We start from the raw sequence: 18,212 nt of genomic DNA, 5'->3' as shown, positions 1-18,212 counted from the left end.
TTTATTTTTAATGCAAGGGGCTCCCTTTGGAATTTCTTGTGGGTAATAAACCTTTTCTGTATGTAATTATGTTGTGAAATATTTAATTTTCTTAATTGTCCTTCTAGGACAGTTTTGAAGGATATAGTTCGCTTTGAAGTTTTCATTTTTTTAGCAATTTAACTATATCACCCAACTGTTTCCTGGCATGCAAGTTTTCTGTTGATAAATATACTAGTAATCTCTAAGAAGCATATTTATATAGATAACATGTATTTTCTCCTGCTGCCTTCAAGATTCCTTTGTTGTGTGTGGCATTCAGAACTTTGCATATATCTGTCCCTTCTGGGTCCTTTGGTGTTTTTCCTAACTGAAGTATGTTGAGCTTGTCAATATGTTTATGTATTTATTCTTTGCTTTGAGAATTTCTCAATCATTTGTTATTGTATGCATCAGCTGAGTAGTGTATGTCTTCTTCTTTGTTTTGTTGTTATTATCATTTTCCTGATTTCATTTAGTGCTCAGTATTGTTCTGATTTCACACATTAAGCAGCCTTCAGATGGTTATTTTTAATTTTTTCAGGTAATTTATAATCTCCAATACTTAATAGTTGATTTCTTATTATTTTGTTTCTTTGATTGGGATATGTTAGCCTGACATTTTTTATATATTGTATTCTTGGTTGAGATATTAGAATTAACAAAATCAGCTTTCAAAAACTTCATTAAGTGACTTTGTCCTGGGGACTCTGCTATCAATTCACTATACTGGAGATTGAAGAAGCCTCAAAAATCTGTTCTGAAGATGTTTCTTTTGTGACAATTTTTGTTTGTTTTCCATTGAAAGTAACTTTCCCAGATTTCTTCGTAGGAGCCTGTGATCATATCCAATAACTCTTCTACATCTGTAGTACTGAAATCTCCCTCCTGCTGTAATAATCTTTTACCTTTGGTTTCAGCACACTCCGTCTTTCAAATAATAGAATGATTCTTTTCAGAACTCTGTGTTATGTGAAACAGAAACCAGTCTTTAGAAGGGATCCTAAGAGCTAGAAATATAGCCAACATTTTCCTTCTCTTTTGAGAGAGAAGCTGAGGTTTGGGAATATACTTCTATGTGTACCATGCTGTACTAAGAAGGAGGAATGGCCATGGAGGGTAAATATAACAAATTTTCTTTTTCTTTCCTATTGCTTTTGGCTTCGACCTCACCTACTGTTCTGTGAACTCTTCTCTGGTTATTAGAATTCCCACAAAGGCAATTTGGTAAGTAAAATTTTTTATATTTATTTATCTAAAAGAGGATTCGAGCCTGTGTATTGTATCATGCCATCTTGCTAAAGTGCTTCATGTAATTTTACATATTAAGTTTGTAATATTTATTTATCTGATTATTAAAAAAATACACAAGGGGGATAATTTGTTACTTTCAATATTTCTTTCAGCTGTGGCTTCCCATTCTACCCAACACTATTTGCCAGAGCAGCATGTAAAATATTTATTCCCAAAAGTGATACCAAGAAGATATGGAAGCTGTGCCCTTGAGAATGTACAATTAAAGAAAGACTGGGAAACTGTGGGTGAGTGTAAGGAGCAGAAAGAATGCTATAATGAGCATAACCAATGTTTAATGACTACACATTGCAAACTCTTCCAGTGTAATGAATGTTTGAAAGTCTTCAGGAAATCTTCAAATCTAAATAGACATAAGTTGAGACATAGTGTAGAGAAATTTTTGAAATGTAAAGAATGTGGGAAAGCCTCTAACCAATGCTCACACATTTCTGAAAATAAAATAATTTCTAATACAAAGGAAAATTATAAATTGAAAGAATGTGGCAAAGTCTTTAATCAGTGCTTATACATTACTAAACATAAGAGAACTCATCCTGGAGAGAAAAAATACACATGTGAGGAATGTGGCAAAGTTTTTAAGTGGTCCTCACACTTTACTGTACACAAGAGAATTCATACTGGAGAGAAACCGTACAAATGTGAGGAATGTGGCAAAGCTTTTATCTGTTGCTCAAAACTTAAAGGACATAAGAGAATACATAATGGAGAGAAACCATTCAAATGTGAAGAATGTGGCAAAGCATTTAACTGGTCTTCACAACTTAAAAGTCATAACATAATTCATACTGGAGAGAAACCCTACAAATGTGAAGAATGTGGCAAAGTTTTTTACTGGGTATCACACTTTACTGCACATAAGAGAATTCATACTGGGGAGAAACCGTACAAATGTGAAGAATGTGGCAAAGCATTTACCTATTGCTCACGACTTAAAGCACATAAGAAAATGCATACTGGAGAGAAACCCTACAAATGTGAAGAATGTTGCAAAGCTTTTAGCAGTTGCTCAAAACTTAAAAGACATAAGAGAACACATACTGGAGAGAAACCATACAAATGTGAAGAATGTGGCAAAGCTTTTAGCTGTTGCTCAAAACTTAAAAGACATATGAGAATACATACTGGAGAGAAACCGTTCAAATGTGAAGAATGTGGCAAAGCATTTAACAGGTCTTCACAACTTAAAGGTCATAACATAATTCATACGGGAGAGAAACCCTACGAATGTGAAGATTGTGGGAAAGCCTTTTACTGGTTGTCACACTTTACTGTACATAAGACAGTCCATACTGGAGAGAAACCGTACAAATGTGAAGAATGTGGCAAAGCATTTACCTATTCCTCACGACTTAAAGCACATAAGAAAATGCATACTGGAGAGAAACCATACAAATTTGAAGAATGTGGCAAAGCCTTTAACTGGTCCTCACACTTTATTGTATACAAGAGTATACATAATGGAGAGTAACCGTTCAAATGTGAAGAATGTGGCAAAGCATTGAACTGTTTCTCACACTTTATTGCACATAAGAGAATTCATACTGGAGAGAAAGTGTACAAATCTGAAGAATGTGGCAAAACCTTTAAACAGTCCTCAAGCCTCATTACACATAGGAGAATTCATACTGGAGAGAAATCATTCAAGTGTCAAGAATGTGGTAAAACACTTAACTGGTCTTCTCAACTTAAAAGTCATAAGATATTTCATACTAGAGAGAAACCCTACAAATTTTAAGAATATGGCAAAACTTTTAGCTGTTTCTCACAACTTAAAACACATAAAAGAATTTATACTGGAGAGGAACCATACAAAGTAAAGAATGTGGCAAAGCCTTTTACCTTTGTTCACATCTTAAAATATGTAAGAGAATTCATATTGAAGAGTAACTGTAGAAATGGTAAGAATTTGTAAAAGCCTTTAACGAGTACTCACACTGTTCCATGCTGAAGTTAAGTCCTACAGATGAGAACAATGTGGTAAAGCATTTAATCAGTGTTCATATCCTACTAAGCAAAAAGAATTTACACTAGACAGAAACCATGCAAATGTAAATACTGTAGTAAACTTTTGTCTTATGCTCAAAACGGTCTATACATGAGGGAATTCAACCAGTGAAAAAGCTTACAAATGGGAACAATATGGCTAGGTCTGTATCTAGTACTCACACTTTTTTGTATATAAGATAATTCTTATTGGAGAGAAACCCTATACATGTGAAGAATGTGGCAAAATCTTTAACCACTGTTCAAACCTTTATACGCATACCAGAAGGAAACAATATAAAAGTGAAAAATGTGGCAAATACTTTGCATAGTGCTTCTACTTTAGTATTTGTGAGAGAATTCATGCACAAACAAAATCCTATGGATGTAAATAAAGTAGGGTAGCCTTTAATAACTGATTACATATTACTCAACACCAGAGATTCATACTGGGTAACTGATAGAAATGTAGCGAGTGTCCAGACACCTTTCAGAACATAAAAATCTGAGAGTGTGCCAGAGAATTTATACTAAAAAAAATTACAAATACAAATAGTGGTGCAATACCTTTATCACAGATTGTATTGTGCATAAGTTAATGTATAGTAGGGGGAATCCTCCATTGATTGCTCAAACTTTATTTTAATTAAGAAAATTTTGGTTGGAGAGATACTCTATGAATGTAATGAATTCTGAAAAACCTTTGTTCACTAACACAGCTTTGAAAACATCAGAGGTTATATGAAAAGATACTTTACATATTATATAATTTGAAAAAACTATTTAATTAAAAAGTCATGTCTAGGCTGAATGTGGTGGCTCACGCCTGTAATCCTAGCACTCCGGGAGGCTGAGACGGGTGGATTGCTCAAGGTCAGGAGTTCGAAACCAGGCTGAGCAAGAGTGAGACCCTGTCTCTACTATAAATAGAAAGGAATTAATTGGCCAACTAATATATATAGAAAAAATGAGCCGGGCATGGTGGTGCATGTCTGTTGTCCCAGCTACTTGGGAGGCTGAGGCAGGAGGATCACTTGAGCCCAGGAGATTGAGGTTGCTGTGAGATGGGCTGATGCCATGGCATTCACTCTAGCCTGGGCAACAAAGTGAGACTCTGTCTCAAAAAAAAAAAAATAGTCATGTCTAAATAACACCAGAAGACTCATAGTAGAAATAACTAAGATGCTAATACTTTCAGAGATTAATGTAGGATTTTGCTTATAGAGCATGCAAACTTAAATAGTTTAATAATTTATGTGTATGTTTAAAAACAGCAGGAGATTTGGGTTTTTTAGAGTTATAATTACATTTAGAGTATACTTTTTGTATTAAAATTTTATGGGTTTTTTTGAAAATCAAATATCAAGGTAATTCAATTTAAAATTTTTGGATGCTTTGTCATGACTCCTAGAATGAATGTGGTGTGATCATTCTTAAGAATAATGTGGTCATTCTTAAGAAAGAATGTGGTGAATCGTTGCTGCATCAAAGATATGTATGGTCTTTCTAAATTAGGTGGGCTTCATTCATGTGCTCTTACAATGAACATTAGAGACACTAAAATGTAAGATGCTTGAATAAAATGAAGAAACTCTTTCTGATTAACTTGTAAGTGCATGGCAGGTGATATTGGCAGTAGTTGTACATAGTAATATTCTTCTTTATTATAGTTACAGACATTTGAGATATTAGAATTAAATTGTTTTTTCAGTTGCATACTTTGGTAATAAAATACATTAGATGTTGAAGCGAGATTTTAAAGACTATGTGTGAACTTAATTTTTTAAATAAATTGTGTTTAATGTGTTGAGCATTGTACATTGAATAAAGTGTTATACTGCCACTAACACTACGCTGTCCTACCTTATTCAAAGTTGTAGATAACAGATGGTAACAATATACTATTGGGTATCATCATGTAATAACATTTTTAGTGACCTTTATTCCAATAGGCTTTAAACTTCAAATATTTTGAAAAATATCTCCATAGGTTATACTTTTATTCTTTGTGTCACTAAAATGCCATAGAAGTGCATATATTTCTGAATCCTGAATGACAATTTACAAGATTTCATAACACATTTTCCTTTGAACATGTGACCTCTCTGGCCCGTAAAACATAAACATACTTTTCTTTTTTATTTCCAATGAGTCAAATATAGAATTATATCACTCTAAAGATAAATTATAGTTGTAAGAGGTTTATGGAGAAAGTAACTGTGTTTATGTTACTGTGTATCTATTTTGAGGAGAAAAAAGACGGATTGAAAAAAAACAGATAATTCCAAAAGAGTTGATAATCTGCTAGTAATGTAGAAATCTCAAAAATTCTGAAAATAAGTGCGTATTCTCCTTTTTGTTTGAATTCCATTCTCTAAATCCTTATGGCTCCTGATTCAGAAAATTCCATACTTTTAATTGTCATTGACTCATGCTAGACCTAAGACATAATTTTTTCATTTAAAAATTCATGAAGTATTCTTTATATGGCATGCTCAGATATTAGAAGAATAAATTTTGAGATATGGTGCTTAGAAAATAATTTGAAGAGATGATCAATTCCACAGTGGGTACATTATGTAAAATTGTGTAAATTTTTACATTCCATTTTTCCTCTCAATTGGAGAATCCTCTATGAGCTAATTTTTGTATAGTTATTTATTTCCCTTAGTGTATAGGAATGGACATAACTGAATTGGTAGACTTTGTCGGGGCAATTGGTTTCAGTAAACCTGGGGAAGCTTCATAAGTAATGGTTTGTTTTGATATATAAAGTGGACAAACACAAGACAGCTCTTGGAATGTAAAGGAGTTTTCATAATTAGCAGTAAGTATTCCCGGAGGAATAATAGAGTATTTTATGGCTCCATGTTGGAGGCTGATTCTGCTGTTACACCTTATACTAATCATTCACTATAGTCTGTAATGTACGTGTGTTGTCTGACGCAGCAGTAGTCAGCATTTTCTTGAGACACGGTTGCTGCCTTGTGACTTGATAAGAGGCCTGAGTTGTTGCACATAAGCATATACTCCCAACTCCCACATGGAGGGCCCCCATGGTGGTAGTCTGGAGGCCATGAGAACAAGAACAAGAAGAACTCTCCCAAGAACTGGCCCCCTGATTGATTGTGGGTAGTCAATGAAGGCTAAGACTCCCCATGGAGGGGGGTGACCTAAAACAGGCACAACCATGGGGGCCAGTGAGGAGCCACTACCTGGGATTGAGACCAAGAAGCACTTCAATGGCTGCATTGTTTCATGTTGCCTATCTTGGCCTTGGCTTTTGAGCTCTTTCCAGCACCTGGATTTTAGTAACCGTTTTGAGGTCTGACACCATGTGAAATTGTTCGCTTTTGAAACAGCTCCGGAACTTACTGATATCGCTGTTATGCTCAGATGCTCACGTACAAGGAACTAACCTTGGGTCTGGAGGGTATAAAAATAAAGCAACTGGTGCATTGGTCACTCGAGTCATTGTCATGTCCATGAGTGTCTGTGTCATTATTTTGTGTTCTGTGTCATCCCCGTCCTGTAATCTGGCCACATCAAGTGGCACATTGAGCAGGGTCTTGAACCCTGGAGGATCTTGAATCCTGTACTAGTACTGCATCATTTCAAGTGGTTGGACCAAGAGGATAACCCCTTCTGCTAATGGTAAGTGGCATCTGAAAGGGGACTCTTGGGAATAAGAGCAGGGTCTTGAACCCCATACTGAGCAGGGTCTGGAACCCTGGGGCATCTTGAACCCTGTATAAAGGATGGGACCCTAAAGCAGTTATTTGCTTTAGTGCAAAAACATTGCTATTGGTTTCAATTTCAATTGCAAGTTCAGCTAAATTTACATAGCTGGCAGCAAGTTGTTAAAGCCTTTTGTGTAGTTCATCAGCAGATATTATTTAAAAATTTAGTCAGTTTGTAATACTATTACTCAGGTTCTCTCTCTCTCTCTCTCTCTCTCTCTCTCTCTCTCTCTCTCTCTCTCTCTCCCCTCTCTCTCTCTTTCTTCTTCTTCTTCTTCCTCCTCCTCCTCTTCTTCTTCCTCCTCCTCCTCCTCCTCCTCCTCCTCCTCTTCTTCTTCTTCTTCTTCTATGGTCGGACTCAGAGAGGGATGATTATAATGAGGAAAATAATAAAAAAAACCCTCTAAGATCTCGACCTCTTTCCCCAAATAAAGATGATGGGGAAGAGTCCTCAGGAGAGGAAAGAGTTAGCCCCTCTTCTGATGTTTCTGCCCCACTCAAGTTACAAGAGCTCATTCAATCTGAAAGGCAAGAGTTAATCCCTTCCTTTACAAAGAGTAAGATGGCTGCAGTGGCAGAGCTGTTTTCTTTTTCTGTCCCTTCCCAGCCCGCCAGTGCTGCTGGCGCTTCTCTGTCTAACATCTCGGAGTGCAGCTACCTGGCTGCTTGACATCCCAGCATGTTGTTGTCTTTACTGCTGCCTGAGACTTGCTCATGATTTTCTTACTATACTCTGGGTGATCCTCTAGGTACTCCAGGGCCAATGGAGGAGGAGCTTACAGGCTCAAAACAATATAAAACCTTAAAGCCTAAGTGAGAGCTAGAGGTGCATCCCTAGCCAACCAAAATAGCTCAACTTGGAAGAGCGTTAGACTAAAGATCTAAAGTTCCCTGGTTTGATCCTGGGGATGCTGCTCTAATACAAACTAAGTCTATTTTTATCCATGCTTGGAGGCACATTGAAACTTCTGGCACTTTGGGACCAGCCTTTTCAAAAACTATGCAAGGGCCTACTGAGCAATATACTGATTTTTTTCTCTCTCCTTAAAGAGGCGGTTCAGAGCAGCATTAGTTCAACAGAGGCTGCTACTATTATCATACAATCTTTGGCTGTGAAAAACGCTAATCCTGTCAGAAAATTTTGTGCCTGCTAGAGGCCTGTGGCGCTACTCTTGATGAGTATGGCAAAGCCTGTGCCAGTGTGGGGGGCATTGCCTACCACATCACTAAGAGACTTTTAGAAGCACACTCTGATCAACACTTCTCTTCTGACAGTAACTTTGCTAAATTTCAGCCAATAATATCATGCATTGTGATGCTTTATTCAAAGCTATACCTCAAACTTTTATTTTTCTCAGAATCCAGGATTGCACAGGATACTTGTATATATGGAAAACAAGCAAGTTTATATTTTTGGACAGGGAAGTACGTACAAAAACCTATTTTAACAATCCAATGCTCCCATCAAGCAAATGATCATATGTACAATTTGTTCTACCTTATTTCATCTCACTGTTTTTAATGTGCTTCTATAATACAGGTTAATATTAAAAATAATTATTTATGACTTTGTGCAATGTTAAATTTTTTAAAGCTATCAACTTCTTAAAGTTCATTCTAAGTTGCATATTATAATGGTCTTAAATGTTATTTTACCTGCCCAACAAATATTTCTTTTCAAGATGATTTCATAAATCATTTGACCTAATTGCTAAATAATATATGGGCGAACTGTTACTGACAGTACTTGTTTTAAAAGTCATACTTATTCAAGGCAATCAAAACATTTTTTTCCACTAAGGTATTTTCTTTCAGGTAGTTTGATATAGCAGTAAAACTTAATCTATTTTAAGTAATATATGTAAGACTTAAAAATAAATGTTTTATTATTTCTTATATAAAGTGTTAAATTAATTGATACCAGATACCACTTGTAATCTTAAAAAGTGAGAGAGCAAATGGACTATAACAATATAGGAGTATTATATATACACACACATGTAATATAAATATAGTTTGTGTATATAACTTATAAATATACACATGCACCATACAAATGTATAACATACGTATGTGTGCAATACTATTTGCATATAATTACAATGTATACATATATGTTAATCTATATAAACAAATGTTTATGTATCATATATAATATGTATACTATGACTAAGTATAATCTATAGTATCCACTATATGCTATATAATATGTATATAAATATATGATCATACATCATATATAAAGGTAAAATATAAGCAAATGATATATATAATAACATTATAAAATTGTGTACATTGTGTGATGCACAATTAAAAACACTCAATAACTTTTAAAAGCTCCTTAGAGATATAAATTGGCTGCAACCGTCATTAGGTATACCTACTTATGCTTTCCAACATTTATTTGCTACATTAGAGGGAAGCTCAGCTCTCATCAGCCCTCACTCCCCTACCCCACAAGCGGAGCAAGAGTTACAGCTTGTGGAGCAAGGACTTAGCTCTGGATTTATTACCTTTCTTCGGCCTTCCTGTCCAATTATTCTCTACTTTTTTTCATGCATATCATTCTCCTACAGGTTGCCTGGGCCAAGATGCTAGCATCCTTAAATGGCTGTTTTTAGCAAATAATTAAAATAAAAAAACTTAAACTTGCTCATTTAATCACCAGGGGTGATGACGAAGTTGTCAGTTGTCTGGACTAGATCCTGATAAAATAGTTACAAATTTGAGTTCCAAAGATATTTAAACTAACCTAGAGCTTGCTTCTTCCTGGAAAGTAGCTTGTGCTGATTATGTTAAAACATTTGATGACCTTTTTATGCTATTTGTTTGGTTCTCCAAGATTTTCTCAATGAGCCTCTTAAAATTGTTAGTGACTCTCAATATGCTCTTTATGTTACCTCCCAATTACCTACTGCCTCATTACCACTTAATCCTTCTACAACCTTGTAGCAGTTGTTTTTACACCTCTAGACTCTTCTTATCAAATGGCATTTTCCTATTTATCTGGTACATATTTGCTCGCATTCCGGACTGCCGGTCCCTTATCACGAGGCAATGCTAACATTGATTCTTTACTTATGGCTTCAATTACAAAAACAAAAAAGGGAGTCAAGGAATCTCCTCATCGACATTTACTCTGTGATCTCTATACCCTTAAATTTTAAAATTTTTGGCAGGACTTGCATGCCTCAGCAGTAGAGCCTCATTTTGCTTTTTCATCTCCTTTGCAAAAAGCCTGGGATACTGCGCACGTTGCTGCCTCTACTGGTGGATGGATTAAAAGAACAGTTTTACAATGGGGTCGGAGATATGCTTATGTCTCCACAGAGCAAGGTTGTGAGTGGGTTTCTGTGCACTGTCTCTGGCGACGGTATCCTCAGCCAGACACCGCTTGAGAAGAGAATGCTGTGCCAAACAGACCAAGAGGTAACACTAGCAGTCTGGTTGATCCGTAACCTTTTTATTCTTTTGCTTATTTTTTGCTCCTCTGCTGTTGGACAGACTGATTCTGCTAATGCTGAGTATGTATATTGGGTTTATGTCCCTTATCCTCCCCTTTTTAAGGCAGTGTCTCAGGGAGAACCTAAAGTCCTCGTCTGTACTAATAATTCAAAATGGATGCCACCTCCATTTCAATATCAGTAACCGCATCCTAAGGACAAAGGGAGGGTAGTTTTCAATTATTCTACTTATGATCAAGGTTATCCTATATGTTTTGGAGTGAGAAAACACTGCTTGGCACCTTCTGTGCAAGCATGGGGTTTGCAATGTAATTTCTCCTCATTTGCTACCTGCACTATATTATTATCCATAAAATATTTTAAGGGGGTAATGTCTAATTTGACTAAAAGACCAAAAAAACAAAAACATATTTAAAAACTCTCTGCCTCAGGTGGAGACCTTAAATTTTAGATTAAAAATATGTCCTCAAGTCATAATGAAAAAGCTAAAGTAAATCTTCACCATCGCCCTCTAGGTCCTTATTAGAGTGTGTTTCTTTATTTACCTTTTGCTAATGGAAACTATTTATTAAAATCAGTCTACAGAAAAGTTGACTTGCCCCAGTAATTGTGCCCTATTTACTTGTGTAAATTTTACTTCATGGGCTACTTTTAACAAATCTTTACATAGTTTATACATCCTCAAGGCTCATACAGAGATATGGTTGCCTGTTAGCCTTTCATGGCCTTGGTGAGACTCTGTTTTGTTTACTAATTTATTAAATAAAATAACTTCCTTGGCTCTTAAAAGAAAAAGAGTCATTGGTCTGATAGTCATGGCAGTAGCAGGCTTAACAGCTATTGCTTCCTCAGCCGCTATTGCTGGAGTAGCTTTACATCATTCTGTACAAACTGCTGATATTGTTCAAAAATGGCATACAGATTCTCATAAATTATGGCAACATCAACAGATTGACTTCCGCCTAGAAGGCAAAGTCATTCAGCTAAAAAGCACTGCAATGATTGGGAGACCAAATTCAGGTGCTGACTACTCAGTCTTTTTTTACATTGTGACTGAAATTCCTCTTGGTTCTGTGTAACTTCCATTCCTTTTAATAGTAGATGACACTGGATGTCATTAAGAAAATTGTTGATTGGAAGTCTAAATATTACTAAAGATATCCAAAGGTTAGAGTGAGAAATCACTTCAACGTTTCAAAAAAGATTACCTGATTTTAACAATGATGAATTTTTCTCTGGTTTGGCTAATGGACTATCCCAAGTTTATCCCCTTGCTTCACTTAAAACTATGCTTGGTAGTATTGGTGGGATCTGGTTGTATTTTTGCTGCTGTTGTGTCTCTTATTCTTAATTCATAGGTGCTGGAAGACCAAGCAGAAGACACAGCGCAAAAAGGCAGCGAGATGCCATGGCTGTTTTTCAACATGTTTGTCGTTTTTAATTTAAAAAGGGGGAGATGTTGGGGGCTGATTCTGGTGTTATGCCTTATAGTAATCATTCACTATAGTCTGTAATGTCCGTGTGCTGCCTGATAGCGGTAGTCAGCATTTTCTTCAGATATGGTTGCTGCCTTGTGACTTGATAAGAGGCCTGAGTTGTTGCACATAAGCAAATGCTACCAACTCCCACAAGGAGGACCCCCATGGTGGGAGTCTGGAGGTCATGAGAACAAGAACAAGAAGAACTCTCCCAAGAACTGGTCCCCGATTGATGGTGGGTAGTCATTGAAGGGTAAGACTCCTCATGGAGGGGGGCGGCCTAAAACAGGCACAACCGTGGGGGCCAGGAAGAAGCTGCCACCTGGGATTGAGACCAAGAAGCACTTCAATGGCTGCATTGTTTTATGTTGCCTATCTCAGCCTTGGCTTTTGAGCTCTGTCCGGCACTTGAATTTTAGTAACCGTTTTGAGGTCTGAGACCGTGGGAAATTGTTCCCTTTTGAAACACCTCCAGAATTGTCTGATATCGCTGCTATGCTCAGATGCTCACATACAAGGAACTAACCATGTGTCTGGAGGGTATAAAAACAAAGCGACCGGTGCATTGGTCACTTGAGTGATTGTCATGTCCATGAGTGTCTGTGTTGTTATTTTGTGTTCTGTGTCATCCCTTGTCCTGTAATTGGGCCACATCGGCTCCACATAAAAGATAAAAAATAATCACGTGTAGAAATGGCACTGATTTTTCATGTGCGAAGAGGACACCTTTTCCCAGGCTACACAATGGACCCTGTTTCAACTTTCAAAGAAGAATTCTGTATTTTTAATTTCCTAATTATATCCAGGTCCTTGGTGTCTCTTTATGTTCATCTCCAGCTACAAGTGCATCTCAGCCCTTCTCCTTCTCTTCTTTTCCTGTGTTATGCCTAACAGCTTTCTCACTGTCCTCTCCACCCCATGTAATTTTGCATAGCACATTGTAGGTTGCAATGGAAAGTTTGAATTTTTTTAATGTGGTGAAAAATTATTTTTAACTGGAGAGTTTGAAAGCATTTACGAGGGCTGTCTGGAAAGTATGCAGCCATGTAATATGAAATACGTGAGAAAAAATGGCTTGATACTTTTGAGACAGCCCACATATAAGTTATAAAAGAAACATTCTGATCATTTTCTTGAGATAAGAATGATGTAGTGTCCATTGACTAGAGGGTTAAAACAGACTGTTAATATTGTCTGCCTTTGTGAAGGAAAAATGTTAGAGTACGAACAGCATTAGTAGTGGGCCTTAACCTATTGTAAATAATGTAAAGACACAGATCAGAATATGGAAAGTTCTTAAGATTCAATGTCTCTTTGAAATAAAATCTTCAGGAGAGTCAATAGTAAATTTGGAATTTAGTGTTTTAATGGAATTATTATATCAGAACTTATGTTTCTATGCAGAATATTCTATATTTGAGTGTATATATTAAATGTTTGACAGTAATTGACATATGTGTATATAAAATTTGGAGTGATCTTTTCCAGATTGATATTGCAATCTTGGGGAATTTCTCACTCACATTATTGCTTTATTTTAATGGGAACAGTTAACCATCCACAGTTTTTCTTCTTATTTCCCTAACTGTAGCCAAATTCTGTTTATTCTCTCTAGAAAAATCTCAGGGATTATGGCAGGTTTTGGATTGAAACATTCCTTAAGTGATTTTACATACAAAATTCATTTTAATGTTAACAGAGTGGCCAAACTTGTAGAAAGAAATTAATCTGCCAACTAAAAATATATACAAACAAAAATTAGCCAGGCATGGTGGCCGTGCCTGTAGTCCTAGCTACTCGGGAGGCTGAGGCAGGAGGATCACTTAAGCCCAGGAGTTTTGAGTTGCTATGAGCTAGGCTGATGCCACAGCACTCTACCCCAGGCAACACAATGAGACACTGTCTAAAAAAAAAAAAAAAAACAAACTAGATGCAGAAAAAGCATTTGAGAAAATTCAACATCCTTTTATGATAAGAACACTTAACACCTTTTGTACCACTCGTGAGTTTTCTCATGTTTTGCATGCCATCTGTTGAAGACCACTCACGAGTTTTCTCATGTTTCACGTGCCATCTGTTATGGACCTTAGATGTCAATACACCGTCTTGTCTGTTAAAGAGAGTAGAGGTGTACTGCCAAATTTGCAAATGAAAACATCAAGAATGAAGAAAGGTGACATAATATTTTCCAGAAAAGGCAATATTCTTCTCCTAGAATGGAAAGACAAGCAATTTTCCAAATGATATCAACAATCCATGACACTTCTGTCGTGACAACTGGAAAAAAAAATAGAAAAATGGGAGAAAATATTGTAAAACCTACCTGCATCAAGGAATACAATGCCCACATGAAAGGCGTTGACTGTGTGGATCAATTCCTTTCATGTTGTTCCATTCTAAGGAAAATGATGAAATGGACAAAAAAAAAGTAGTACTGTACCTTATAAACTGTGGATTTTTCAATTCATTTAGAGTGTACAACGTCCTCAATCCACAAACAAAAATGAAGCATAAACAGTTTCTGCTATTGGTGGTGAGAGACTGGATAATGGATGACAACAATGAAGGCTCTCCAGAACCAGAGACAAATCTGTCCAGCCCTTCCCCTGGGGGTGCAAGGAGAGCACCTCGTAAAGATCCAAAGGGTTGTCAGGTGATATGAAGCTGCATGAACCTACGTGTATTCCAGCAAGTGGAATGAAAAAATTTCCTACAAGAGTCTGCAGACTTTGTGCCACCCACGGAAAAATGAGTGAATCTAGATATTTGTGTAAATTCTGTTTGGTCTCTCTTCACAGAGGAAAATATTTTATGCAGTACCGTACATTAAAAAGTACTAGGAATGTTACTTGTTTAATTAGTTGTTTAATTGTTTTTGTAAATAAGAATATTATAATTATTGAAAAACAACACTTAAAGTGCATTATGATCTACACTTATGATGATTTAAAAAATGTGCAGCTTGCACGAAAACGTGCGGTCCCTGGCCTAAGTCTTAGAGATCTCTATGCGGTACGAAATGTGTTTAAGAAAATAGGCATAGACCAGACTTACCTAAAAATTTTACAAGGTATATATGACAAATCCACAGCCAGCATCATACTGAATGGGGAAAAATTGAAAGCATTCCTACTAAGTACTGGAACCAGACAAGGTTGCCCTCTATCACTGCTTCTATTCACCATAGTGCTGGTAGTCCTAGCCAGAGACAAGACAAGAGAAGCATCAGACAAGAAAAGCAAATTATGGATATCCAAATGTGAGCAGAAGAGGTCAAACTATCTCTCTTTGATGATGATATGATCTTATATCTGGAAAACCCCAAAGATTCTGCCATGAGACTGCTGGAGTGGATAAAGAAATTGAGCAAAGTCTCAGGTTACAAAGCCAATGTACAGAAATCAGTAACATTGCTATACACCAACAACAGTCAAACTGAAAACCACATCAAAGACTCAAAACCCTTCATGATAGCAACAAAGAAAATAAAGTACCTAGGAATATATGTAACTAAGAAGGTAAAAGTCCTCTACAGGGAGAACTACAAAACACTGAGGAAGGGAATATCAGAGGATGTAAACAGGTGGAAAACCATACCAAGCTCATGGGTTGGCAGAATCAACATTGTTAAAATGTCTGTACTACCCAAAGTGATCTACAGATTCAATGAAATCCCTATTAAAATACCAACATCATTTTTCACAAACCTAGAAAACATAATTCTATGCTTCATATGGAAAAAGAGAAGACCCCGTATAGCAAAACCAATCTTAAGTAAAAAGAACAAATTGGGAGGCATCAATTTGCCAGACTTCAAGCTATATCACAAGACTATACTAACTAAAACAACATGGAACTGGCACGAGAACAGAGACATAGATCAATGGAGCAAACTGAGAACCCAGGTATAAAACCATCCTCATATAGCCATCTACACTTTGACAAAGCAGACAAAAACATACACCGGGGAAAAGAATCTTCATGCAATAAATGGTGCTGGGAAAACTAGATGGCAACATGTAGAAGACTGAAACAGGATCTGCACCTTTCACCTCTCACAAAAGTGAACTGATGGTGCATAACAGATTTAAACCTAAGGTGCGTAGTAATTATAAGAATTCTAGAAGAAAATGTTGGAAAAACTGTTATAGACCTTGGTCTGGGCAAAGACTTTATGAAGAAGACCCCAAAAGCAATCACAGCAACAAGAAAAATAAAGAAATGGGACATGATCAAATTAAAGAAGCTTCTACACAGCCATGGAAACTACCATGAGAGAAAACAGACAAGCTACAGAATGGGAGAAAGATATTGACATGCTATACATCCAATAAAGGGCTGATAACTATAATCTATATAACTCAGGAAAATCAGCAAGAAAAAATCAAAGAACCCTATGAAAAAGTGGGCAAAGAACATGAACAGAAACTTTTCAATAGAAGAGAAACTAATGGCCAGGAAACATATGAAAAAATGCTCAACATCTCTAATTATCAGGGAAATGCAAAGAAAAACCATAATGAGATATCACTTCTCTCCAGTGAGAATAGCCTTTATCAAAAGTCCTCAAACAATAAATGTTGTCTTCGTTGGGGAGAGACAGAAGCACCCATACACTGCTGATGGGACTGCAAACTAATACAACCTCTGTGGAAAGCATTATGAAGATACCTCAAAGAGATACAAGTAGTACTACAATTTAATCCAGCAATTCCATTACTGGGCTTCTTCCCAAAGGAAAAAAAATATTCCATAAAAAAAGACACCTTCACTTGAATGTTTATAGCGGCACAATTCAAAAAGGCAAAGATGAGGGATCAACTCAAGTGCCCACTGAGTGGCCATGGAGACAGGCCCAGAGCCCTTTGCGCTCACTGTGATCTCTGAAGCCCTTCTGTCACTCTGTTCCACCTGGCTCAGCCACAGTTCATGACCAGTGCTGCCCACTTAGGAACCCACACAGTGACCTGAGGAAAGCATCCCAGATATTCAGTGGGAGCCACACTCATCCATAAACCTGGCATCAGGCCCAGCCTATGCAGACCCAACTGTAAGTGCCTGCCCTAAAGATCAAAGCCATGAAGGAAATCCAGTCTGCCCATGAATAAGACAGGATTCACAACTACCCAAGCTTCTGCTAACAGGCCCACACTAAAGGCAGTCCTCACTACATACCCATCAGCACACTTGTGACCCAGCGACAACCCCTTTTATCTCAAAATCCAGAGAAATTCCCATCTTCCTGGGAACCCAAGAAGGGAAAATCTTTACCTACTTAAACTAGCTTATTAAAACTGGAAGAAGTGTTTGCTCCTTTAAATACACAACACCAATGAAAACGTATATTATGACCATATTCAATGCTTCCATTTAACATAGTATTGGAAATCCTAGGCAGAACTGTTAGGCAAGAAAATTTTTTAAAATGTATCCAAAAAGAAAAGAAAATTTAAAAAGTCAGTTGTAGAATACATGATGTCATATAAAAGAGAACCATAAATAGTAGGCCAAAAACCTGTTAAATTAAAACACACACTCAGTAAATCTGCAGAGTATTAAATGAACATTAAAATATCAGTGTTTCCATACACTAACAACAAACTATCAAATAGAATAAGGAATAAAATGACCTGATTTATATTAGCACAAAACAATGACTTTTTAAGCAATAAATTTAACAAAGGAGTTAAAATAGGTTTACATTGAAAAAGATATTGATGAGAAAAATTGAAGATGTCACAAATGTAAAAATATCCTGTGTTAGGGTTTAGGCTTAGTGTAGGGTTTAGAGTTAGGGTAGGCATTAGGGTTGAGTGTTAGGGTTAGGGATTATTGTTTAGGTTCAGTTTAGAGGATAGGGTTGAGTGTTAGGTTTAGAGGTTATTGTTTAGGTTAGGGTAGGGGTTAGTGTTTAGGGTTAGGGGTTAGGGTTAAAGGTTACTGGTTAAGGTTTAGGGTTCGCATAGGTATTAGTGGTTAGTGTTAGGGTTTAGTGCTTAGGGTTACAGTTTAGGGCTATGTGTTTGGGTTACATAAGTGTTACGGTTTAGGTTTAGGGTTAGAGATAGTGTTTATGATATGTGTTAGTGGATGGGGATGGGAGCTGTGGCAACCTCATAGGCTGGGTTGGCCTTCCAACCCTCCTCTATATCATCCCAATACTCCTCTACATCACCCCAACTCTCCAAGGCATGCTACAGAAAAGTGGCAAA

At 36.7% G+C, this 18,212-nt stretch overlaps 1 protein-coding gene across 1 annotated transcript; it reads left to right on the top strand.

Annotated features, from left to right (window-relative positions):
* Positions 1-493: 493 nt before the first annotated feature.
* LOC109730967 (uncharacterized) lies at positions 494-7,728 on the top strand. The gene is made up of 2 exons (XM_076005358.1): positions 494-2,637; positions 7,467-7,728. The coding sequence occupies exons 1-2, from the start codon at positions 1,610-1,612 to the stop codon at positions 7,726-7,728; spliced, it is 1,290 nt and encodes a 429-aa protein (XP_075861473.1). The 5' UTR covers positions 494-1,609.
* Positions 7,729-18,212: the final 10,484 nt, after the last annotated feature.

The sequence above is a fragment of the Microcebus murinus genome, chromosome 8 (assembly GCF_040939455.1).
Source record: "Microcebus murinus isolate Inina chromosome 8, M.murinus_Inina_mat1.0, whole genome shotgun sequence".
Classification (NCBI taxonomy): Eukaryota; Metazoa; Chordata; class Mammalia; order Primates; family Cheirogaleidae; genus Microcebus; species Microcebus murinus.
The sequence above is the reverse complement of the archived record's forward strand: the minus strand, read 5'-3'. Positions and strand labels throughout refer to the sequence as shown.